At 47.1% G+C, this 24,871-nt stretch overlaps 1 protein-coding gene across 4 annotated transcripts in view; it reads left to right on the top strand.

Annotated features, from left to right (window-relative positions):
• ADGRL1 (adhesion G protein-coupled receptor L1) overlaps positions 1-17,265 on the top strand; it is a 151,817-nt gene extending 134,552 nt beyond the window's left edge. For 2 of the 4 annotated variants that reach the window (XM_056851003.1, XM_056851027.1), the window contains 12 exons: positions 50-255; positions 801-971; positions 2,325-2,534; positions 3,237-3,457; positions 4,016-4,082; positions 4,507-4,598; positions 10,147-10,315; positions 10,809-10,937; positions 11,069-11,165; positions 11,990-12,118; positions 12,744-12,761; positions 16,349-17,265. In XM_056851003.1, coding sequence (XP_056706981.1) covers positions 50-255; positions 801-971; positions 2,325-2,534; positions 3,237-3,457; positions 4,016-4,082; positions 4,507-4,598; positions 10,147-10,315; positions 10,809-10,937; positions 11,069-11,165; positions 11,990-12,118; positions 12,744-12,761; positions 16,349-17,127 — 2,288 coding nt within the window. In that variant the 3' untranslated portion in view covers positions 17,128-17,265. Of the gene's footprint in view, positions 1-49; positions 256-800; positions 972-2,324; positions 2,535-3,236; positions 3,458-4,015; positions 4,083-4,506; positions 4,599-10,146; positions 10,316-10,808; positions 10,938-11,068; positions 11,166-11,989; positions 12,119-12,743; positions 12,793-16,348 lie in introns of all 4 variants that reach the window. The other 2 variants (XM_056851019.1, XM_056851011.1) reach the window with 2 other exon arrangements.
• Positions 17,266-24,871: the final 7,606 nt, after the last annotated feature.

Raw genomic sequence — 24,871 nt, forward strand, 5'->3', positions numbered from 1 at the left:
GAAACGGCCCCGAGGGCCGGCCCTGATCTCCTTTTGCTTCCCTCCCCAGGGGTCGTCAAGGTTGTCTTCATTCTCTACAACAATTTGGGTTTTTTCCTCTCTACCGAGAATGCCACAATCAAGCTGGGCAGTGAGGTCGGTTCGCATAGCCCCTCACTTGTCGTCAACTCACAAGTCATCGCTGCCTCCATCAACAAGGAATCGAGCCGCGTCTTCCTAATGGACCCCGTCATCTTCACCCTTTCTCACCTGGAGGTGAGGCTGGTATAACACTCCGGGACACCTGTGCCCGCTCCTCATCTTGGCCACATCCCAACCTGACACTTGGTGGTCCGTCTTTGCCCACCATTCAGCATAGGGATTTTTTTGCGCTTAAGGATGTTGTCACAAAAGTACAGAATGGGAACATTATAAAAATAATCATAGAACACGTCAACCACAAATACAGATAAACGTAATGTGTTTAACATAATAACACTCCTTAACGAAAACTAAAAATAAAGTCACCTCAAGGACTTAAAATCTATACCACTCTTTAATTTAAGATCACTTCTCAGTTTTTTAAAGGTTATAAACCTGGGTACAAAACCTGGCAACCTTTCGTGTCATTAGATGGTTTTTATCCGAGAGCAGATATTCAGTTTTGATTTTATTTGTGTGCTTTGCTTGCATGGCACTGCACTTCCTTCTCTCTGTAACTGAGCATCTTCCTTTACCTCCAAGCCTAGGATCCCTATGTCGCCCGGGCTTCACTGTCCAAATCATTGATGACTCCTACAGGTATACTTGTTTCCATATAGGACAAGAACCACTTCAATGCCAATTGTTCTTTCTGGAACTACTCGGAGCGCTCCATGATGGGTTACTGGTCCACACAGGGCTGCCGGCTGGTGGAGACTAACAAGACCCACACCACGTGTGCATGCAGCCATCTCACCAACTTTGCTGTGCTCATGGCACACCACGAAATTGTAAGAATATCCACCAAGAGGGGGTTGGGGGAGGGAGGTGGGATATGCCAGATTGGTAAGTGGGAGGAATCATAGAATCATAGAATTGGAAAGGACTACCAGGGTCATCTAGTCCAACCCCCTGCACAACGCAGGAAATTCACAACTACCTCCCCCCCTCCCACACCCCCAGTGACCCCTACTCCATGCCCAGAAGATGGGGGGGGCCCTCCAGGATTCCTGGCCAATCTGGCCTGGAGGAAAATTCCTTCCTGACCCCAAAGTGGCGATCGGCATTACCCTGGGCATGTAAGAAAGGGCCAAGAGATAAAAACAATGGCACAACCCTTCCTGCCCTCCCTCTCATGAACTGCCCAAGGTCACAGAATCAGCATTGTTGACAGATGGCCATCTAGCCTCTGCTTAAAAACCTCCAGGGAAGGAGAGCCCACCAGCTCCCGAGGAAGCCTGTCCCACTGAGGAACTGCTCTGACTGCCAGTTGTTTCCTGCACCATACAGGTCATGTCAAGGTCACCCTTCCAGCATATTAAGCACTTGGAATGTTTTATACTGATTTATATGTGTCCCTTGTAAGATCAGAGTGGTTTACCCTCGTGAAACTTCAGGAGCTATTTATCTCGCATGACCGCAAAAGGATTGCAAACACTTAAGTCTCTAGCTCCTTCCGTTGCAGAGACATGCCTTTCCCCTTATATTTCCACAAGACAATGCACTAGAGGCTAACTTTTTAAAAAATGAAAGCTGGGAATTCATAGAATCTGTGGCACATACTGGCACAACATTATATCAACATAACAATATGCTAGTACCAATTTATTTTAAAATAAAAAGCTCCCCCAATGGTAGGGAGAAGGAAGCGGTCACTGCGGGAACATTTTCAGGGGGGAATGGCTGCACATCCCATAGGGTTGCCAACCTCCAGGTAGTCAGCAGCAATAGACACTTCTGTGTATATAATAGTTATATAATTTTTGTGGTATAATATAGAATTTCTTTACATTTGTATAAGAGTTTGTTTCTGTGTCTACTTGGCTGTAACCTCCAGGTAGTAGCAGGAGATCTCCTGCTATTACGACCGATCTCCAGCCAATAGAGATCAGTTCACCTGGAGAAAATGGCCACTTTGGCAATTGGACTCTATGGCATTGAAGCCCCTCCCCTCCCCAAACCCTGCCCTCCTGAGGCTCTGCCCCAAAACCTCCTGCCAGTGACGAAGAGGTACTTGGCAACCCTAGCTTCCCAACAGCATTGAACCTGTGTGTAAATACCCTGTGTGTGTTAGGGAAGGTCATACAGCAAGAGAAGGAAAGGAAAGCCATACACATCTTGCCTCATTCACCTTCTTCTTTCAGTACCAGGGCCGCATCAATGAACTGCTGCTGTCCGTCATCACGTGGGTGGGCATTGTGATTTCCTTGGTCTGCTTGGCCATCTGTATCTCCACCTTCTGCTTCCTGCGTGGGCTGCAGACTGACCGCAACACCATCCACAAGAACCTCTGCATCAACCTCTTCATCACTGAGTTGCTTTTTCTCATTGGCATTGATAAGACCCAGTATGAGGTACGCGACCGTCTCCCCGCAGAATAACATAAAATCACCACGGAATGTTTTCTCCACGCAGAAGGGGTAGAGAGACTAGCTAAGGGTATAGGAGAGTGGGCGAGGGGGTCTCGGTAGGACACAGTCAGCTTACCAAGTCAGCGCAGCAAAAAACTTTGTTTCAGGAAGGGGTATTGGAAGGGGTTTTGGAAGGGAACCAACCAATACAGCAGTGATTCTCAACCGGAGCCAGGACCCGAAAGTGAGTGGCAGGTATTTTGCAGATGGATCATGAGACCAGGAGCAAGGAATGGGGAGAACTGAAAGAGGAGACTGTGGGAGGCTAGATGGAAAATTTGGGCATGCCTCTGGATAGTGTATAAAATGGCCGTAAAATACAGCCTCTTGCTCAGAAATGCTCTCTGTTTGTGAATACTAAACATGAATAATGTTCAAGTTTTGCATGTGCAAAAATGACATTGGATCTTGCGATCTGGATTTCAGCAGTGGGGGAGGAAGCAAAGAAATGGAATGGAGGAAAGGGAAGAGAAGGGTAATAGCGGATAAATCTCTGCCGGATATATTGCAATAGAGCAGGGGCATCTTATCAATATTCCAAGAGCATTCCCCCCCCCCATAAATCATGTGTAGTGCTGAGGGCCTTAATTTCTAAACACACACAAAAAGTCACAGTAAAGGGATCTTTCTCCTCCTTTGTTCCAGATTGCCTGCCCTATCTTCGCAGGGCTGCTGCACTACTTTTTCCTTGCAGCGTTCTCCTGGATGTGCCTGGAAGGCATCCACCTTTACCTCATGCTACTCGAGGTCTTTGAGAGCGAGTACTCCCGCAAGAAGTACTACTACTTGGGTGGCTATTGCTTCCCTGCCCTTGTAGTGGGTATTGCTGCTGCCATCGACTACCGCAGCTATGGCACCACCAAAGCGTGAGTATAGAGAAGACCTAAGAGGGCAGCAGGTGGAGGTTGGGGGGGTTCAGGACAAAAAAGAGCGTTAAGGCACAAGTGTGTTAGCAGAGAGTGATGCCTGTCTGTGGGAAATCACGCTATAGAACTGACAAAGCAGGCCTGTTGGGAGGAACCGTGGCTCAGTGGTAGAGCATCTGCCTGGCATGCAGAAGTTCCCAGGTTCAGTCCCTGGCATCTCCTGATAAAGGGACCAGGCAAGTAAGTGATGTGAAAGACCCCTGTCTGAGACCCTGGAGAGCCGCTGCCAGTCTGAGTAGACAGTACTGACTTTGAGGAACCAATGGTCTGATTCAGTTTAAGGCAGCTTCATGTGTTCATGTGAACTGAGAGAGGAGATGAAGCAGGGCTTAGAATGCTATGAGGGCAGGGCAAAAGAATCAGTAAGGAATGCAGATGAGAGGGAATTTTAGGGAGAGAGTTTTCTCATGGCAAAAAGTTATATGAGTCAGTCAGGTTTTGGGGGGTACTGAAGAGTCTGTGCCTCTGTCTTGACACCTTCTCGCTCTCCCTGGGCAGATGCTGGCTTCGAGTTGATAACTACTTCATCTGGAGCTTCATCGGGCCTGTCTCTTTTGTTATTGTGGTGAGTCTTTAGGAATTGTTTGGCTTCACTTGCACAAGGACTCCCTCAGCAGTCTGAGAACCAGAGTCCTGAAAACAGGGCCAGTAAGAGAGCCAGTGTCCTTGTTTTAGTCTTAATGCCTCACTCTTCTTCCTGGAGCACAGAAGAGAGCCTAGGGAGTCGGCTTCCTAGAGGCCCCTGGTTGGCTACTGTGTGAACAGACTGCTGGACTTGATGGGCCTTGGTCTGATTCAGCATGGCTTTTCTTATGTTCCTTTTGAGTACTTGTCCCTCCTCAGTTGCAACCACTGTGGTAGGCGTTGTCCCCTCAGAATCTCTGTCAGAGTAAGGCTCTGGGGATCTCTGCCAGGAAAGGACAAGGGAGTTGCTTTGGTGCCACGTGCCCCCTTACCCTGCCTCACATACAGCTGTGCCCCTTTCCCAGATCAACCTGGTGTTCCTCATGATTACTCTGCACAAGATGATTCGCAACACATCTGTCCTCAAGCCTGATTCCAGTCGCCTGGATAACATCAAGTGAGTTTGTGTTTTGATTCTTTCTGCTTGTCCAGCTTGGGCTCAAACATCTCTCTCTCTCTCTCCTAGTACGCACCTCCAGTGCCTTCTGATAATTCCGTCTAGACATTAGGAAGCATTTTCTAACAGTTAGAACGGTTCATCAGTGGAACTGGCTTCCTTGGGAGGTGGTGAGCTCTCCTTCCCTGGAGGTTTTTAAGCAGAGGCTAGATGGCCATCTATCAGCAATGCTGATTCTATGACCCTAGGCAGATCATGAGAGGGTGGGCACCTTGGCCATCTTCTGGGCATGGAGTATGGGTCACTGGGGGGGTGAGGGGGAAGGTAGTTTGGAATTTCTTGCCTTGTGCAGGGGGTTGGACTAGATTACCCTGGTGGTACCTTCCTACTCTATGATTCTATGATTACAGTGCCTTCAGTAACTGGTTTCTTCTAAAGCAGTTTATTGGGAGAAAGCCCAAGAAAGACTCATAAGGGAAAGCAACCAACTGTGTATTTAAAAAGGCAAGCTCTTTGCCCAGATCACTATCAGTAAGTCCCAGCAATGTCTCTCTTCTGACCCACAGCTGGGAATAAAAAGCATGCGGTCTAAAGATTAGTAATCTCAGGGTTGCTTCAAACCATCCTTTTAACATTCTAGGAAGGGAGTTGACTCACTCCACTTACATCCGGCAATATCATGAAACACTTATTTGATCACTTCATCAAGGGCCCAGGTGACTGGTCAGTTTACAATGAGCTGCGTGTTTTTCCCCCCTCCAACTGCTGCGCTGCAAGGGCGTGTGTAAAATCAGCTTTCATTCCTTTCATGTAAGAGAATTTGTTCTTACTCCATCCCACCCTCTCAGATTAACAGAGTCTGGCTGCTTCGTTCGGTCAGGTGAGCACAGTGACGCCAGCTGAATCACCCAGCAAATGAGGTGAGAGTTGTCCCCTTTTAAGTCTTCTGCGGCAAAGAGCTTGCAAATGCGAGACTGTCAGAAGCCATGCTTCACTCACAGGTTCGCACCTTTGTAGGGTTGACGCTACGGTCCTTCGGTCTGACTTTCACTCAAACATATGAGGGGAGTTCTTTGCTTTCCAGTTGCATGCTGAATTTTTTCCTTCTTGCGACTGGGGTGTACAGGGGAAAGTAGGTTCCACCTCCCCCCCCCCCGCCCACACACACTGTTTTAGCGTCCTCTCCAGCTCCACTTAGCTGCTGTTTGCTCAGTTGTGAAATCACATTACCTACATGTCTACACATAATGTGTGCAGTGAAGCCAATAGTAACTTTACAGGGTTTCTTGAGATGTGAAAATGGTGCAGCTATAGCTGCTGCACCCCATGCACTATAGTCATGAGTAGAAAAGGGCAAAACTCCCATCACACACCTAATATAAAATCCTTGTGACAGTCAGACACTAAGACTTGGTATTGTGTAGAGAGACCTTTACACTCATCCATATAGAATAATCCAAAAGATGGGTGTGGACACACTTCATTAATGCTCAGTTAAGATAATACATTCCTTAAGCCAGTGTGGTGTAGTGGTTAAGAGTGGTAGACTCTAATCTGGAGAACCAGGTTTGATTCCCCACTGCTCTGCATGAGCAGTAGAGTCTAATCTGGTGAAGCGGGTTGGTTTCCCCACTTCTCCACATGAAGCCTGCTGGATGACCTTGGGCCAGTCACAGTTCTCTCCGAATTCTCTCAGCCCACCTACAAAACAAGGTGTCTGTTGTGGGGAGAGGAAGGAAAGGAGATTGTAAGCTGGTTTGACTCTCCTTTAAAAGGTAGAGAAAATCGGCATATAAAAACCAACACTTCTTCTTCTTCTTAATTTAAAGTCAAGACAGCTACGGAAGTGCAGAATTCAGTAATCCTGCCACCCACATAAACTACCTTAGCCTTGTGCAGGTGACCGAGAGCCATACTTAGGGTTAATGAGGCAGATGCTGAGGAACATGTACAGAAAGAAATCACAGAATCTCCCAAGGATCTGTATGAAGCCACGAAAGAATGAGCAAGTTGCAACTGAGGCAGTGGAGCTTGGTTAAGGTATTGAGATCCTTAAGCGGCAATTCTGGGCACGCGTTCTTGGAAATAATCCCATCATGCTCTTTTGAAGAAATATGCTTAAAATCGGTTAGCTAGACTTGCAGAATTGGTAATGCTAGTAATCTCAAGTGGAACAAAGAACACACACACCCATGAACAAGAAGCCGTAAGGGTTTAAGAACCAGTTTTTTTTTAAGTCTGTCTTAATAATGTTTTCATCCCTTTCAGTGATAGTTGAATTTATTGATTGGCAAGGGTTCGTCCTTTCTCTAAATCAGAGGTTCCCAAACTGTGCTCCAAGGAGCACTTGGTGCTCCCCGAAACATCTCCTAGTGCTCCATGAAGAGATTGGAAAGAAAAATACTGCTGTCATTTGGTTTAGTATATAGTTGCTAGGTGAAAATTAGTGCTCTGTGACGAATTTCTCTCCTGAAAAGTGCTCCATGACTCAAAAAGTTTGGGAACCTCTGCTCTAAATGACTATGAGTGCTACTACTGTTTAAATTTTATTGTTCAGCATTACTGTTCAATTAACACTGTTGCTAGATTCTGAACAGAACATGGGAGTGATACAGTTCCAAACAACATGAGTGAGACATGGTGGGGACGATCAGGATTGACACAAGAGTAATGAGGATGGGATAGCGAAAAGATTGTGGAAGCGCAGGGAAGGGCAGAGCAGCGCAGGGCTTTGTTATTTCCATTCTTAGGGCGGAGTGAGAGCGCTTCATTTTTTTGGTCTCTGATTTCGCTGCGTTTTAACCTTAATTCCTTTTCAGATTAACACTTCTGTTACTTAGAAATGATCCTAACCGTGTTAACTTGGAAATAAGCCTCATTGATTTCAATGGGATTTATTCTGAATTAACTCTGTGTAGGATTGCAGCTTTAATTGACAGAGGAGCTGTTGCTGATTAACAGCCTTATCAGCGAGACAACCATTGTTTTGCTCACAGCTCATCCCTGACATGCTGGCTTATCCATTTTTTTCTTAATTAATTTACAGAAGAATTTGGTAAAAATTTTCATTGTCAGCACGATCTTGCGGCTCACTTCTTGCAGTCCTATCTGGTTTATTGTATTGGCCGATAAAGCTGTTCACCAGACTCAGAAGTGAGAAATAAACATCTTAGCACTTTGCTTTTTAACTTTGATCCAAATTACAAATAGACAGTCCATTGTTTCTAATAGTTATAGCCTCCCATTTGAAGAGATAATATTAGGAGATCTGACTGTAGCTATATAGCAAAGTAGTAGAGAGACAATTGCGATCGGACCCTATCCGCATTTATTCGGAAGAAACTTCAGTCGACTTCAGTGAAACTGATTTTTAAGGAAATAGAGAGAAGAGTTGAAGAAGAGTTGGTATTTTATATGCCGACTTTCTCTACCACTTAAGGAAGAATTAAACCGGCTTACAATCCCCTTTCCCCACAACAGACACCCTGTGAGATAGATGGGGCTGAGGGAGCTGTGACTAGCCCAAGGTCACCCAGCTGGCTTCATGTGTAGGAGTGGGGAAAATAAATCCAGTTCTCCAGATTAGAGTCTGCTGCTCATACGGAGGAGTGGGGAATCAAACCCGGCTCTCCAGATCAGAGTCCGCTCCTCCAAACCACTGCTCTTAACCACTACACCACGCTTGTTTTAGAATTGCAAATTTCGGATCTAACCAGGCAGCACTAGTGAGTGATGCAGCTCGCTCGTCCCATTTTGTTACCATTTTTTTTTCATTCCTTGAGAGTCTGAGCAGTCCCCTCTCATGTTTCACAAATGGATGTGCTCCTGAAGCTTTTTCTAAAAGTTGCTGGACGTCACGCATCCTGTCATCCCTCCCACCGATCCAATCCATCACGGCTGCATCAGCACCCTGCGATTTTGTAAATTTCTTCCTCTCTTTTAAAAATTTAAATTCTTGCACCTGTCAAGGTTTTTCCCCCTGTTCAGCACAGGAGCTCCCATTAACTTCATTGTTTTTAAAGGACTGGAAATGTTATTCCAACTCATGCAGCAAGGCTATTTTTCCAGTGCTTTGTGTGGAAACAGAATATCGTGCTAGAGCACCAAACTGGAGTTAGCTCTAGCATAATGCTGAGGATAATAATAATGTAAAAACAAGCACCTAAGGGAATTTCCAGGCACTGATTATTTGATGTACTTGAAGGGTTATAATTCTTTGGGTTGGATCCAGTGATGCTATCATTCAAGGATCTTGGATCTTCCCTGCTTTCCCCAGCCTTTGGAAAGTCGACTCCCAGGGTTGCAGAACCTGCTTGGAGTAAAAGCCATAAGTGTTGGTGTGCTGCAGTGAGGAGGGGGGAGAAGGCAAAATCACTCCCTCTTCTATCAGCATAGTTCTAGTGGCAGGAGTGACTTCTCCCCCTTTCCCCTCTTTGCTTAGTGGCCGTGGCTCAGTGGTAGAGCATCTGCTTGGCATGCAAAAGGTCCCAGGTTCAATCCCAGGCATCTCCAGTTAAAGGGATTAGGCAAGTAGGTAATGTGAAAGACCCCTGCCTGAGACCCTGGAGAGCCGCTGCTGGTCTGAGTAGACAATACTGACTTTGATGGACCAAGGGTCTGATTCAGTTTAAGGCAGTTTCATGTGCTGTGGCCCACTGACCCGCATGGCTGTTACTTGCACAGGTCACACAACCCTGGGAATCATTGTTCTCAAGGTCAGAAGGGATTTCTGGGAGGAGGAAAATTCACAACCATCAGCACCTCCTGATGGATCCTTGGATCCAACCCTTCTGTTCTAAAGGGCAACTCCTTGCACATTCCCTTAGTTATGCTGCTGGCATTTTGAAACACCCGCACATATAAAATTGTGTGTGGCAACCCCTAGCTTGAACACCAATCTGACATTTGGACTATGGAATGATAGTGAAAAGTGGTAGATTGGGTACACAGGATGTCTTAGTTAGAATGTGCATTTTAAGCAAGCAAGTGAAAGCAGAGGGTGATATCAAAAGTGAGGCAGGCAGTTCTACGTAAGTTAACAATACTGAGCAATAAGACTCGGAGTACTTTATCACCAGAGGCCTGCAGCCCAATGATTTAAATAGTTATAGTCTGCCCCATGGCACAGAGTGGTAAGCTGCAGTACTGCAGTCAAAAGCTCTGCTCACAACCTGAGTTCGATCCCGACAGAGGTTGGTTTCAGGTAGCCGGCTCAAGGTTGACTCATCCTTCCATCCTTCCGAGGTTGGTCAAATGAGCACCCAGCTTGCTGGGGGTAAAGTCTCACTCCATGATGTCACTCCATGGGTTGGTAATGACCCAGTGCTTGCACAGGGGACGACCTTTACCTAACTTTACCTTTATGTGCCTCTGTACTGAGGGTAGGGAGAAGCAGAGCACCCTCAGTGGCAGAAGACCTATATCCATTCCTGGAGGGAAATACCTTTGTCTTCGGCATAACAGCAGGCCTCTGTGTTACAAGTTTACTTCTTTGGGGACCTTTTATTTTGTAAGTTCAAGCTGAACCTACTGGTGTCTCCCTTTACAGGTCTTGGGCACTTGGGGCCATCACTCTCCTTTTCCTCCTGGGCCTCACCTGGGCATTTGGCCTCCTCTTCATCAACAAGGAGTCTATTGTCATGGCCTATCTCTTCACCACCTTCAATGCTTTCCAGGGCATGTTCATCTTTGTGTTCCATTGTGCGCTGCAAAAAAAGGTGGGTAGCCGCGGGTCAGAACCGAAGGACGTCAGACAGACTAGGACAGTGGTTCCCAAACTGTGCTCCACGGAGCACTTGGTGCTCCGCGAAACATCTAATGCTCCATGAAGAGATTGGAAAGAAAAATACTACTGTCATTCGGTTTAGTATCCAGGTGCTAGGTGAAAATTAGTGCTCCGTGACGAATTTCTCTCTTGAAATGTGCTCCATGACTCAAAAAGTTTGGGAACCGCTGGACTAGGACTTGTTCGGGAGAACTATGGGACCTGGTATGAAAGAGGATGGGACAGGGTTGTCGATAGAACTGAGAACCATTGACTCTGAAGGATGTTGGGACCTAATTGAAGGGTAGTGTGCAAGGACTGAACCTGAGAGAGGTACCTGCAGAACAAGAGTGAAATGCCCCCTCTCATGTTTAGCACATAGCTAAGACCATGTCTGTCTCTCATTCCACCACCACCCCTGAATCTGCTCCCTACAACTCCACCAGGTTCACCGGGAATTTAGCAAATGTCTGCGACATGCATCTTGCTGCTTACGGAGCCCACCGGGGGCCACTCTGGGCTCCCTCAAGACCTCAGCCATACGCAGCAACAATCGTTACTACACTGGAACACAGGTACAGTTGGGCAGTGGGGACGGATGACTGAACCTCGGAGGCCTCAGAGGCGATCTGGAGAACCAGGGATGGACCAAACGGGGGCCGATGTAGCCAGCTTTGCTGAACCCAGAATGGGGATGTCTTTTCAGAGCCGGATCCGGAGGATGTGGAATGATACTGTAAGAAAGCAAACCGAGTCCAGCTTCATGGCAGGTGACCTCAACAGCACTCCCACCCTGAACCGAGGTGAGCAGGCCACTCTTTTGTAACACTCTCAATCATGACCCTCCTGAACCAAGGCAAGAATGTGTTCTTGCACACACATGTGAAATGGGAAATTAGCTCCAGCTGAGCACAGGCACGGAGCTGGGGGAAGGAGCGCCTGGGACAGGAAGGGAGGGAAGGAGGGGCTGTGCTACGTGCGCATGCGCATGCATGCGCTGGTGGCCCCAGGGGTGGAAAGAAATGTGCTGGGCAGGGCGCGTGGTGGCTGCCCCCACAGAAAGAAAGAGGGAGAGCAATGGCCAGTACGAGCTGAGGGCACACGCACCAGCCGGGCCACGGGTGGGCAGCTGCACCCATGCTGCAGCGTGGTGGCACTCCTCCCCGTGACCATGCTCCCTACGCCCGCACTGACGCCCTCCCTCTCCTTGTGCCCGGGGCAAGTGCACCCGCCAGACCCCCCCCCCCCCAAGATCCAGCCCTGGCTGAGCCCACAAAGATAACAGAGCTCCTCATAAACCTTGAGCACCCCCTTATCTTAGCAGATATCAAACCCCTGCCTTCCTAGCTGGTGGAGGTGATCTCTCCCCAGTACTTACAACTCTGTATTAATTTCCTCTAGTGAGTCTCCTCCTCAGCAAGGAGATCTCTAGATTGGTGACTTCCCATCTAGCTCTCCCACACAATAATAAATAAATAAATAAATTTTATTTGTTCCCACACAATGTTTTTGCAAGAACCAGGGTTTTCATTCTTCTCTTTGCCCCCTCAGCTCTTACCAACTGCAGATTTTGGAGGGTGCTGTAACTGGGCAATGCTAATGCTCTCGCCTGTACTACCTCTTGCAGGCACAATGGGGAACCACCTGCTGACCAACCCCGTGCTGCAGACACGGGGCGGGACCAGTCCCTACAACACACTCATTGCTGAGTCCGTGGGCTTCAACCCTGCCTCTCCCCCTGTGTTCAACTCCCCAGGTAAGACTACCACCACCCACCACAAATCTCCTCTCCCCTGGATGCTCTACAAGCTTTTGATGCTTCAGTTTGGATTAGAGTTATGTCTACATACACGCATAAGAGTTCTGTGTTATTGAAAGTTTGGGAAGCGGAAACTAAAAAGCCAAAGTACTGCCTGGTATTTCTCCTTCTGAGTCTAATATTAGTAACAGGCCCTGATCTGGATGGGCCAGGCTAGCCTGATCTTGTCAGATCTCAGAAGCTAAGCAGGGTTAGACCTGGTTAGTATTTGGATGGGAGACCATCGAGGAAGTCCAGGGTTGCTACTCACAAGCAGGCAATGGCAAACCACCTCTGAACGTCTCTTGCCTTGAAAACCATATGGGGTCTCCCTAAGTTGGATGCAATTTGATGGCACATTTCCACTCCCATTAGTAACAGCTTCTCAAATAGGAATCTTCTTAAGTTTAAGGCACCGGGAAAAGGAGGCCAGACAAACTGGCTGCGGGGCCAGGTCCTAGTTCACCCCGCCAACAGACGCCGCAGGAAGGATCTCAGCAATGTCTTATATTTCATTATTGGCCTTGGCCTTGTGGGTAACTCTCTCTTTTCTCTCTTCCTGTCCAACTTGTGCTGCCTGCAGGGAGCTTCCGAGAGTCCAGTACGTCCCTCCTTTCCAGTTCCATTTCGCAGTAATGTTTCCTTCATTGCTAGTTTGACTGGCAGGCTGGGGGTGGGCGCAGCTCAGGTGTGAGCGAGTAGCTGGTGTGTGTGTGTTCGGCTGCGACCTGCCGGAAAGAGGCAGCATTATGAGCAGGGCTGCAGCGCTGGCTTTAGTGGGAATGCCTGGTGGCTCCAATTCCCATTTCTTGGAGGGTGGTGGTGGTGGGGCATCATGATTCATGCAGTTCTGGCTGTGGACACTAGATGGAGATAAAAGCATCAGCAGAGCTCAAGAATGCAAAACGACCATCCTTTCCATCCCTGCATGCTGGATCGAAGGGTAGCGGGCTTTACACCCTGCTTTTTGCCCCTGTCCCAGAGGGGCTGACCATAGCATATCTGAAACATGCTTCCTCCAGCCCTTCATGTGTCCCTTACTTTTATCAGGCCTCCTCCACTAACCAGACAGATTGTTGCTTGCTTCGTAGTGCATGTGGCTGTTTGTGGCTAAACTAGATATGCCCGTATGGCTTTTTCTCCTGTCCCATCACCCCCAGAAGTTACATCATAGTTGCACCTTTGCTTAGACAGCACTATATCTAGATGTCTCCCGACAAGCCATTTCATACATGTGCATCCTTCTCAGACAAAGCAAGCACATTGGTTCTTTAAAATCGCACATACCTAGCTCATACAGTAAGAATCCTGTGCTCGTTGATTTTCACTTTATTTATTGAAATGTTTTTTATGCTGTCTTTCTTGCCCTAGAGGGTAGGTCAAGGTGACTTTCAGCAGACACTCTATCTTTCTCAGACGCGCACGCACACAAAACGTGGCATAAGGAGAGATGAACTGGTGCTGGATGGGAAATGTATGAAATTTAATAGAAATTGACCAAAGCATTTCAACACTATGGCTGCAGTCCGGAGAACATTTTCCTGGGAGTAAGCCCCGTTTGAATAAAATAGGACTTCTTAGCTTTGGCTGAGGGTTGTTCTCTATGTCTCCTTCAAGGGTGATAACTTCTGTGCGTTCTCTGGTTTCTAGAACTCTTGAGAACCAACGCAATTGCCCCATGCATCAGAGTCTTCTGTTCTTTATTTTTGGAACTCTGTGGGAGAGAGCAGAGCTGGGCAATCGACTTAACTACCTTGCCTTGTGCTGAAAAGGAGGAAGGTCAGAAGAAGCCACTGCTTCTGCTCCCAATGCCCTGTCAGTGTGAGCCAGTGTGGTGTAGTGGTTAAGAGCAGTGGTTTGGAGCGGTGGACTCTAATCTGGAGAAACGGGTTTGATTCCCCACTCCTCCATATGAGCGGTGGACGTTAATCTGGGCAACTGGGTTGGTTTCCCCACTTCTCCACATGAAGCCAACTGGGTGACCTTGGGCTAGTCACAGTTCTCTCAGAACTCTCTCAGCCCCACCTACCTCACAAGGTGGGGAGGGGGAGGGAAGGTGAATGTAAGCCGGTTTGATTCTTCCTTAAGTGGTAGAGAAAGTTGGCATATAAAAACCAACTCTTCTTCTTCTCTTTTTCTTCAGCCTCCTGGCCAGCAGTTGCTTCCAACTTTCGGGAAGACATCTGACTTTGCTTACTCTGGGAGTGGCTGTCCTTCCCTGGTAAGCAAAAACAGCTGCTTCCATGAGTATTCACAGAAGTTGTTTTCTCTAGCTACCAATGGGCACTAGAACTGTCACAAATTTCATGTAATTTCATGCACCTTCGAATGAGACGGTCGGCTTTGAGCCCATCACCTGCTCTGATCAACCAGCAGTGAACAGCTTGAATGCCTACTAACAGCTTTGCACTAGGTTTTTTTTTTAAATGTGCATGTGCAAAATGCTGTTCTTCCCTGTAGATTGGCAAGTTATTAACTAAAGACTGCTTAGATGAACACCAAAGGGTAAGATTTTTTTTAAACACAGCATTTAGAAGAAGAGTTGGTTTTTATATCCCAATTTTCTCTCCTTTAAGGAGTCTCAGAGTGGCTTACAATCACCTTCCCCTCCCCACAACAGATGCCTTGTGAGGTAGGTGAGGCAGAGAAAGCTCTAAGAGAACTGTGACTAGCCCAAGGTCACCCAGCTGGTTTCATGTGTAGGAGTGGGGAAACCAACCTGGTTCACCAGATCAGAGTCCGCCACTTATATGGCTGCAGGAAAAACTGATTGTGCTGTATAGCACTATTAGGAATGCAGTGAAGCAGCCAGTCAAACAGCCATGGACAGGTCAAACTGGTCATAAAAAAAATGGCACTTTGTTTGAGACAGATGAACAGACATAAGAAGAAGAGTACGTTTTTATACCCCACTTTTCTCTACCTTAAGGAGTCTCAAAGTGGTTTACAATCACCTTCCCTTCCTCTCCCCACAACAGGCACCTTGTGAGGTAGGTGGGGCTGGCAGAGTTATGAGAAAACTGAGACTAGTCCAAGGTCACCCAGCAGGCTTCGTGTGAAGAAGTGGGGAATCAAACCCAGCTCTCCAGATTAGAATCTGCCACTCTTAACCACTACAGCACACTGGCTCTGTAACTTCTGCCAAACCAGTGGGTGTTTGAGCATCCCTAGCGGGAACAAGGATAAAGTAATGCGTAAAGCAGTGCATTTTCTTCAACTTCTCGCATGAAGCTGCCTTATACTGAATCAGACCATTGGTCCATTGAAATCAGTCCTGTCTCCTCAGGCTGGCAGTGACTCTCCAGGGTCTCAGTCAGAGGTCCTTCACGTCACCTACTCCCTGACCCTTTTAACTGGGAATTGAACCTGGGACCTTCTGCATGCCAAGCAGATGCTCTGCCACTAAGCCATGGCTCTCCCCTGCTCAGTGCAGGGCAAGGGTAAATTACCCAGATCCTAGAGGAGATGACTCTTCTCTTGACCACAGGTTTCCAGAACAAGCAGAGACGAATTCCAAAATTTGTAGCATGTGATTGTAGTATGTGATTGATGTATAAGAGAACACCTTGGTGTAGTGAGGACACATGCAGCAATCCCTGCTCTTAGAATCATAGAGTTGGAAGGGACCACCAGGGTCATCTAGTCCAACCCCCTGCACAATGCAGGAAAGTCACAACCACCTCCCCCCACACCCCCAGTGACCCCCACTACATGCCCAAAAGATGACCAAGATACGTTCCCTCTCATCATCTTCTTAAGTTTATAGAATCAGCATTGAAAACCAACATGTATTGAAATACACTAGCTTTTCCCATTACATTTCATAATTCTTAATCTGACTCGTTTCAGGATTGCCTCTCTGCTTTTTCAACCATTTTGGATACTTCCTTCCTTTCTTATTTACACGACCCACTTCTCAGTGTGTGTTAACCCTATACAACACTTATACACAACTGCATCAGTTCTTTTACTTACACAAACACACATGTTGAGTTCTCATGTCATGACACACGACGTTGTAAGTGTTGCTCACGCGGCTTCTTTCTTGCATACCCTGTGTTTGGGCAGATCTGCCGGCCATTCTTATCTCAGTTTCCAAGGGATGGCCCCCACTCCCTGACCTCAGCACTAGTTCACTGTTACCCATCTCTCCCCCCACTAATACCCATCTCTGTGCCCCCTTCACAGAGCACCCCCTGAACAACAGCCGAGACGCCTGTGGCATGGACACCCTCCCGCTCAATGGCAACTTCAATAACAGCTACTCCCTCCGCAGTGGTGACTTCCCAGCTGATGGCACAAAGATGGCGGATTGCCGACGCAACCTGAGTGACGCCGCCGCCTTTGAGAAAATGATCATTTCTGAGCTGGTTCATAACAACTTGAGGGGAGGAGGAAGTGGTCTGGTCAAGGGAGGCGGGGTTTCCACAGAGCCCCCCAACCCCCCTGTGCCACCTCCCCCTCCCAGTGTAGCAGCAGGGGGAGGGGGTGCCAACAGTGAGGATGACGCCATTGTGCCTGATGCCCCTTCTTTGACCCATGAGGAGAACATGGAAATTGAACTCATGTACAAGGCCTTAGAGGAGCCGCTCTTGCTCCAGAGGGCACAGTCCATCCTCTACCAGAGCGACTTGGAGGAGTCGGAGAGCTGCACAGCTGACCTGACAGAGGGGGGCGATGGCCAAGCCCCTTCGCCCAACAGGGACTCTTTATACACCAGTATGACCAACCTGAGGGACTCTCCGTACCCGGACAGCAGCCCTGAGGCGGTTGGGGAAGTGCTCCCTCATGCCCAAGCCATCAACGAAATCTACTACACCAACCGGCCAGCCTTGGTGCCACGCAACCAGCTTCAGGCCTACTATCAAGTCCGGAGACCCAGCAACGATGGCTACTTGGTCCCAGGAAGCTTAGAAGGCCCAGCGGTGGAGGGAGATGGCCAAATGCAGCTGGTGACCAGCCTCTGAGGGGCCAAAAAGGGACTGAGGGACCATACCTCCCCCAACCCCGATACGGCGTCCTTGCCGTGACCCGAACATTTTCATTTTTTTCCTGTAGGAAAGGGTGGGGGAAGAAGAGAATGGAGCAGGGCTGGAGAATGAACGGAGAAGTGGAAGAAAGGGCTGAGCGTGGTGGAATGCTTTTTCCGAGGGAGGGCAGCCATTTTGTCCTGCTTTCTTGCCATCCGATTCGTTTTCCAGACAGGAAGTGGCACATTACCTAGCGGGTTATGTCAGTCAGATGCAATGGAGGAACGAGCAGCGAATGCAGGCAAAAGGATCAGACTTATTTTAACAATACCTCCTAGAGAAAGGGCAGTGGGGGGGAATATTAAATTGAAAGAAGGAAAACTTAAATAATTATGAGTTGAGTTTGGGATTTTGCTTTGTTTTGGAGGTATGTGGAGGTGTTTTGTTTTGGGTTTTGTTTTTGTTTTTTGGTTGCTACAAAAATCAAAGCCATGAGGGTGTGATCTGCAGAGAATGGGACACCTGGGGAAATGCCCTGCTTCCTGGCACAGTACCAATTCTCTGCCCTCCTCTTCCCACGACTTTGTTGGAACGGACGCCTGTTTTTCAGAATAGTACAAGGGACAAATGGGGCCTTATGGCACTTGGCCTAGTTGGGGTATAGATGCAACTGTTGCCAAAAAAAATTCAGAGAGAAATAAGGGGGGAGGTATGTGGGGGGGGGAGGAAGGAGTCGTTCAGGTGATGCTCAGCCCAGACGTTGCTTTTCAGTATTTGTTGACTGTCACGGTTTATCAATACGACTTTGCATTTAGCTCTTTTCTTTGAAGCCGGTAGGGTGGCAGGAATTTTTTTTTCCTTTGTTTGTTTCAAAAGAACCCACATAGGAATGCTCGACACGCACCACTGTTTCTGGGGAAAGGAAGAAGTAGTGGCAAGGTGGCTATTTTTAGATTTTATTTTATTTTTTGTGGCTGTATTGGGTAGCCATTCCCCTCATTGGTGTGGTAACCAGGCTCGAAATAAAATTGCACAGAATAGAAATGATTGGGAGAGGAAGTGGGGGGGGAGCACTTTTTGCTGTGTTGTCTGTTTAACTCCGTTCCCTCAGCCCGCCCTGCCCCCCCAGAAATTCCTGCTCCAACATCTTAGCCGTGATGCAAGAAGAATGATCTGTCCTCCTTTCTGTTTCGTCCCTGCATACAAAGAAGCAAAAGCCAGGAGTACCTGCAATGCAAATATGGCTGCCGTCCAAACCCATTCGGGACTAGATGGGGGAGGGGGAGTAGGAGTGTTAAAACGTGAACTCTTTTTTTTCCCAAACTGGATGGATTGTCCTTCAGCAAAATGACATAAAGAAGAAGGAGAAAAAAAAACAGAAACAGAAACAATAACCCAGACTGCACTTTTCCCCCTCAAAGGAAAAATGAAATAACGGCTCTCCCTCTTCAAGCACAACTCCGACTTTTCTCGCCGACTCTTTTCCCGAGAGAGTTGGGGAAAGCAACCAGTCTCACCTAGAGGCATCATATCTCTGGGGCGGGCGGTGGGCGGGGTCAGAATGGGTTGGGAAGGGGGGGACGTGGTACCAATTGAAATGCTGTAAATATGAAATCCTAAAAACAACAAAAACAAGAATTGATTTTGCTCACTTGAAAAAGGAAAAAAAAACCAAGGAACTTTTCTGTCTGGGTTTTAAATATATCTATATTTATGTAATATATATAGATATATGGCGCTCAGCTCTGCTCTAGCTCCGTGTGTGGTATAGGAGCTTGAAAGGGACAAGAAAATCCCTGCTGTGACAAAGACGGGGAAACCCACTAAGAGCAGATTTTTACAATCAAAAAAGGAAAAAAAGAAAAAAAAACATTTTGGCACAATTTTTATGTGATATATAACATATACGGCATCATTTCTGTGACCTTGAAGCATTTCCCCTTTCCTGCTGGATGAGGTATCTCTTTCATACATCTCTACATGAAGTCGATTATTTTCTCATTCACTGCCACTGTGGAATTGTGGGTGGAAAAATATATATCAAAAAATCATTTTTACTGCAAGACCCAAAGATGCTGTAATTCTGTAATGCTGTAGGTTCCAGGAAAATCCTTTGCTTTTAGGAACTGGTGGGTGGGGGAGACAGAATGTTGCTTCATTTCATTTAAAAACCAACGGACATGCATATCATTTGTATTTATTTAAAATCTTTAGGTTAGTGGTGGCCTGGCCACATCACATTGACAAGGGAAGTGGTTTTGCTACTTGCCACCTCAAAGTGTTAGTTTTCTTGCATTTATTCTGTTTGTATCCCCCCCCCCTTACTAGTAGCATTCTGGGAGATTGTCAGATATCGATGTTAGCCCTTGAGGGGAACACCTTGGGCTAGGCAGAGCCTTCCTCTCTGCACCATACTGTAGAGGGAAGGAAGAGCCATCAGCAATCCTTTATTACCTGTTAGCATTTCTTACCCCAGTGTCACTGCTGAGAGCCAATCAAATCCTGAAACTGCCCTGACAGTGGCAATGCAAGCCACACCTCCTTTACATCAAGAGACAATTCTGCCCCTGAACCAGTGGGATTGGGGCGAGGAGACTGTTCAGTGTTCCCCTGTGCTGTCGTTGGGCCTGGCCTGGCCTGTTTGTACGTTTTCCTTCCTTCCCAGTTTGTTTAATCCTTTTTGGGTAAACAGGAGCTGGTCCTATGCTCCTATTGGCTTTTTCTTCTCCCCTGCTAGGAGCCAAGATGGAGGTTAGAAGTAGAAGAGCATGCATTTGTGGCTGTCGGGGAGACAGCCCAACATGGCACCAGAGAACAGAACCATATCTCTCAGTGTTTAGAGCCTAGAGAGATCTCATATGTCGAGAGACTCAGACTTTTCCATCTAGAGACAATTTTTTTCCATCCCACAGTGCAACCAGATTTCTGGTTTAGGAGACAATAGAATTAGCATCCCATAAAAGTGTTCAGGCATCTTTTGTTTCAAAGGACAGATCCAGTGAAGGATTTCCACTGATGGAGGGGAAGACGTTTTCATCAATTCCCCCCTCTCCCTGTCACGCTGCCCTCATCCCCAGGAGTGACATGGGAGGCATTTTGGGCAGGAGTGAGGAAGTGAGGCGTTAACTCTATATTTGGGTCCTTCCAAGAACACAATGGTTTGGGGTGCTTTTTTTTTTCTTTTTTCCTCTTATTTTGGTTGACAGCCTTTTTTTAATTACTCATTGAACAAATATTAGTTAGCTTGGGACTCCTATAACATTTGTTTACCCAAACTCAAGACAAACTCATTTACGTTCTTAGGGGCGCCCCTTATCCCAGTGGAGACAAAGGTCCCAAGTATCTATTCCATCACTATATTGTGGTCCTTTTTAGTCCTTTCCCAATACCAAATGGCCTTATTCACCCCACTTGCATTTGCTGCATCAGCCCAAGGAAGGTCCTGTGTTCAGGAAGCTCCTTGGCATTATTACCAAGAGGTACCTCCATCTGGAAACCTCACACTCAAAAAACCAAAGACATATTTGCCCTCTTGGAGAGAAGCTAAAGAGGCTGAGTGTTTACCAGCCCAACCTTAAGGCCTGGCATTTTCGAGTCTACTAGTAGGTGTAAGTAGCCCACACTGCAGTTTTGATTTCAACATTAACTAGCAGTAAAAAGTCAACATGTTGATGAGATAACACCAGTGTTACTGCCTCTTCTGTCCTGACAAAGAGATGTGTGAGGGGGAAATAGCTGGTTTAAAGTAACAGCTGTGTGAACAGGTGCTTAGTATCAAAACTCTGGGAGCAACCCAGATGCTCCCAGCTTAGGGCTGCCTACTCTGAGTTGAGTAAATCCTGGAGATTTAGGGGCAGAGCTTGGGGGCAGGAGGGAGCTCAGCAGCCACTGAGCCCACCCTCTGAAGCTGCCGTTTTCTTCAGGAGAACTGACACCTGCAGTCTGGAGATCAGTTGTAACTCCATGAGAACTCCAGCCCCTACCTGGAGGTTGGCTAGCCTACCTCAGCTTGCTTTGGGGGTATAAGAACAGAAATGGAAAAGCATTGATACCAACTAAAGGTGGTGTTTTGGCAGTTGCCATCTTTAGGCTCCTTATACTATCATTTACCTTAGTGCAAAGTGGCTGCCATTTGAAGCAGAGCTTCAGAGGCATACCCACCAGAATAGTTTAGGCTAAAGACCAAGAAGAGTTATATATCAGAGGTTGCCATTGGGGTCACAGAGGAGGCATGCTTATTTGCAAACACACATGCCAGTTACAGTGTGAAAGAAATTTCCAAAATATTTTACCTCCTGCTTTTTATCAATGACTCCTCCCCTTGATAAGCAAACCCACTTCAGACTACAGAGAATGGAACTAAGAAAGAATAGCTGCCCAGCCCAATCGTGAAAAATTATTTGCTTGGAGGATTCCCCTCTCACCTTCAGAGTTAATAAAATACTCTGGCTTTGGGAGATGATTCAGTTGTGGCCAGGGCTGTTCCCATGCTTAGTCTGTGTCGTAGTTACTTTGAGGAGTTGCTTGCACTTTTCATTCCCCACCCCATTCATAGTTTTATAAATCTCTTAATCTAACAGCCTGTCATCTTGTTTTGCTTTGCCAGAAAGCTACTCCCAACGCCCTTTAGCTGCCCTTTTCTAAGCCTCTTTTACAACCTCCATAGGATGAGGGTGGCCAGAACTGCATGTTGTATTCTAAATATGGATGGACCATAGATTTATATAATGGCGTTGTGATACTTGTGGTTTTATTTTAGTTCTTTTCCCTACACCGAATTTGCATTTTTTTTTTCAAATTGAGGGGGATATCATTGAACTTTCTACGATGACCCTGATAGCTTAATCCTAGGCAATTCTCTAGCTGTGAAGCAAGTGTTGAGATTCAGTAGCTTAATTTGACTTCCACTACTATCCATCACTATACCAAACCACAGATGAATGAAATGTCCCATGAACTTACAGGATACACGTTTCTACTTGTTGTCCCCCTCCCCGGGTCTTCACAGTGCAGATGTTCCCACCCCCAGTCCAGCAGCAAGCACTTTCAAAGTGCTTGAAGCCCAGATGGATAGTTTCCAATATGTGTGGCGTTGTCATTCCCAGAAGAAAGCAGGGGTGAGCGTCTAGTCTAAACCCTGTGTGGGCAGATTGAACACTACTCTTTGTACAGACCTCATCATTACAGTCTTGTCTATTTTATTTGATATCATTGACACCAGAATGGTGGGCGGGGGGGGGCATAGGAAAGAAATACATGAAATAGTAGAGGATAGTCAGCAAGTGGACAACAGATGACCCCCCTCGTGTATCTCTACAGGTCAACATTCCTCCATTTTTATGGTGCAAGGAGTGAAAAGCTTCCCAACTTGAAAGCCTTCTGTGTTTCCCAGTCAACCCCTCCTGCAGCTGTTAATGCCTCTTGCCATTTTGAGCCCAGCCAGCCACGCCCTTTCGTTGCCGCCCATTAGCTGTGGCCTCTGAACTGTGGTTCTCTGTGTGCATTCCTAGAGAGGCTACTCTTTCATCAAAGACTTATGCAAATCCATCAACTCACTTTAGCACAAGTATATTCCCTTCAGGGTCCCAAGAATCATTCACTATCTTGGGTGTGATTCAGACAAGACAGCAGATCAGTCCAAATTTATTCTCTAGCCATGAGGCTCTAACATGGAACATACGGGACAACAACAATATATCCTTGGTGTTTCCTATCCTTCTAAAGATGGTTGGTAGGATATCCTATATGTCTCCCCAACTACCCTGCAGTCATCTCACCCCAGCCACCTCTTTCTTCTCTAGAATTGGCTTTCTACAAGCCGACATGAGGGGCGTTTATGCATAAGCTAGTTCAGGACAGCACTACCTCTAGGGCAATGTTAGTAGTCAGAATCTGCTGCTCTTAAAGCTACTTTGAGTTTAAGCATCTGGAGCAGAGGCACGCATGCCCTGTTCCCTCAGTGGGGGAGCGAAACATACTCCCTTCTCTGCCAGAAATTCTCAGGCTGCCTCTGAACTCCTCTCGTATGGGGAGAAAGGTAGGGTCTTTTGCAAAATCTGTGAAAGGACATATATAAAGCCTGAACCAGCAACCAGCAGCTATCAGAGAACCATATGTCCTCCCTACATTTAACAGGTTCCAAGGTGTGTGCTCCATGTAGTGGGGCCTTTCTATTTAAAGGAGTCCATTCTCCCATAACTCAGCAGAGGAACGTCTCCTGTTAGCCAAGTCTGCCATATAGGGCTCCTCAATACCAGCAGCTCCTCACTCTACCGGTTATTGGGAGTGCCCCCCACCCAGTGCCCTAGACTTTGTCTCCCACTTCTCGATATGGTGGTGCTACTGGGGGGGGGGGGGTGATGATATTATCTACAAAGCCTCCTGGTAGCAACTGGTGGACCTTAATGCCAACTCTTTAACACTAGATAGTTACAGAAAAGATACGAGCGCCAACTTGAGGTCAAGACATGAAATGGATGCAAAAGAGGAAGTTGTTGGCAATGCAGGAAATGGCAGCAAAGGAGTGTAGCGCTCCAGGCTGGTTGCCTCCTTGGTCCACACTGCACCTTCGAAGCTCCCGCCCCGCCCACCCTAGTTTCCATGGTCATTCCCTGCTCCGTTATCCTCCAGGTTTGCCAGTGAAGCTGTGCCTTTTGAATGGCAGTGAGAAAGCCTGCACCCGTGAATACAGGGCCTACTGGGAAGGTTTGTGCTTCATTCTCTCCTTCGGTCCCTCTATGTCCCTTCTACAGGTTGGTGCTGATCCATTTCTATGTCCACCCCATTGCTTTTGTCCACTTTGCCTTCTGCGTTTCTCTTTGTCTTTTCAGTTCCCTTCCTTTCAACATGCCAAACCAATTTTGGGTCGAGTGCATTAAACAGAAAAAAATATAATAATGAAAATTTTAAAAATATTTAAAAAATGGAAACTTGTTGAGTTACAAAAAAAATAAAACAATAAAGAAAATATGATTTCTTGGAACTGCAGGTCGTTGCGGATGTTTCTTTGTGTGCAAGGAACAAATGGTTTAGGGTGGCAAAGAAACGGGAAACTGAAGGTGGCAGACATGAAGGGCTGGGTAATAGCATTTCAGATTAATTAATGCAAGATACATGGGCCCTGCGACTACTCAGCCACATATACTAGCTTTTGTGTCACTGAGATAATTTTAGGTTTTTTGACATTTTAAGAATGGTACCTAGTAGAGGCTGGGGAGCTTGGAGACCAGGGCAGAGCCCACCTGTTTGTGGCAGATCTTTGGAAGGTTCCCAGTAGTTTCTGAGGGGGCCAAAACCCAGTTCAGTGAAAAAGCTGCCCATTCAACTGCAGGAAACAATGAAGGGACAGGTTGCAGTTGCTTAGGAATTAATGTTGCCAAGCTCCAGGTGGTGGCTGGAGATCTCCAACTGATAGAGATCAGTTCACCTGGAGAAAATGGCTGCTTTGGCAATTGGACTCTATGGCATTGAAGTCCCTCCCCAAACCCCACCCTCCTCAGGCTCTGCCCCAAAAAGCTCCAGGTATTTTGCCAACCTGGAGCTGGAAACCCTATTAGGAATGACAGCTATGCATTCTGCAGAGGCCTAGTGGTACTTTTCTCAAACGAGTCAAGCACCGTGCTCACGGCAAGGGCAGCGTTTATATTTATTTAAACTTGCTGCTCAGGAGTCTCTGGATGGATGCTTTCCTGGCATTTGAAACTCAGAAACGGGCAGTGAGCGTGGGTACCAAGTTTCTCTC

This window comes from Euleptes europaea, chromosome 1, assembly GCF_029931775.1.
Source record: "Euleptes europaea isolate rEulEur1 chromosome 1, rEulEur1.hap1, whole genome shotgun sequence".
In the NCBI taxonomy this organism is placed as follows: Eukaryota; Metazoa; Chordata; class Lepidosauria; order Squamata; family Sphaerodactylidae; genus Euleptes; species Euleptes europaea.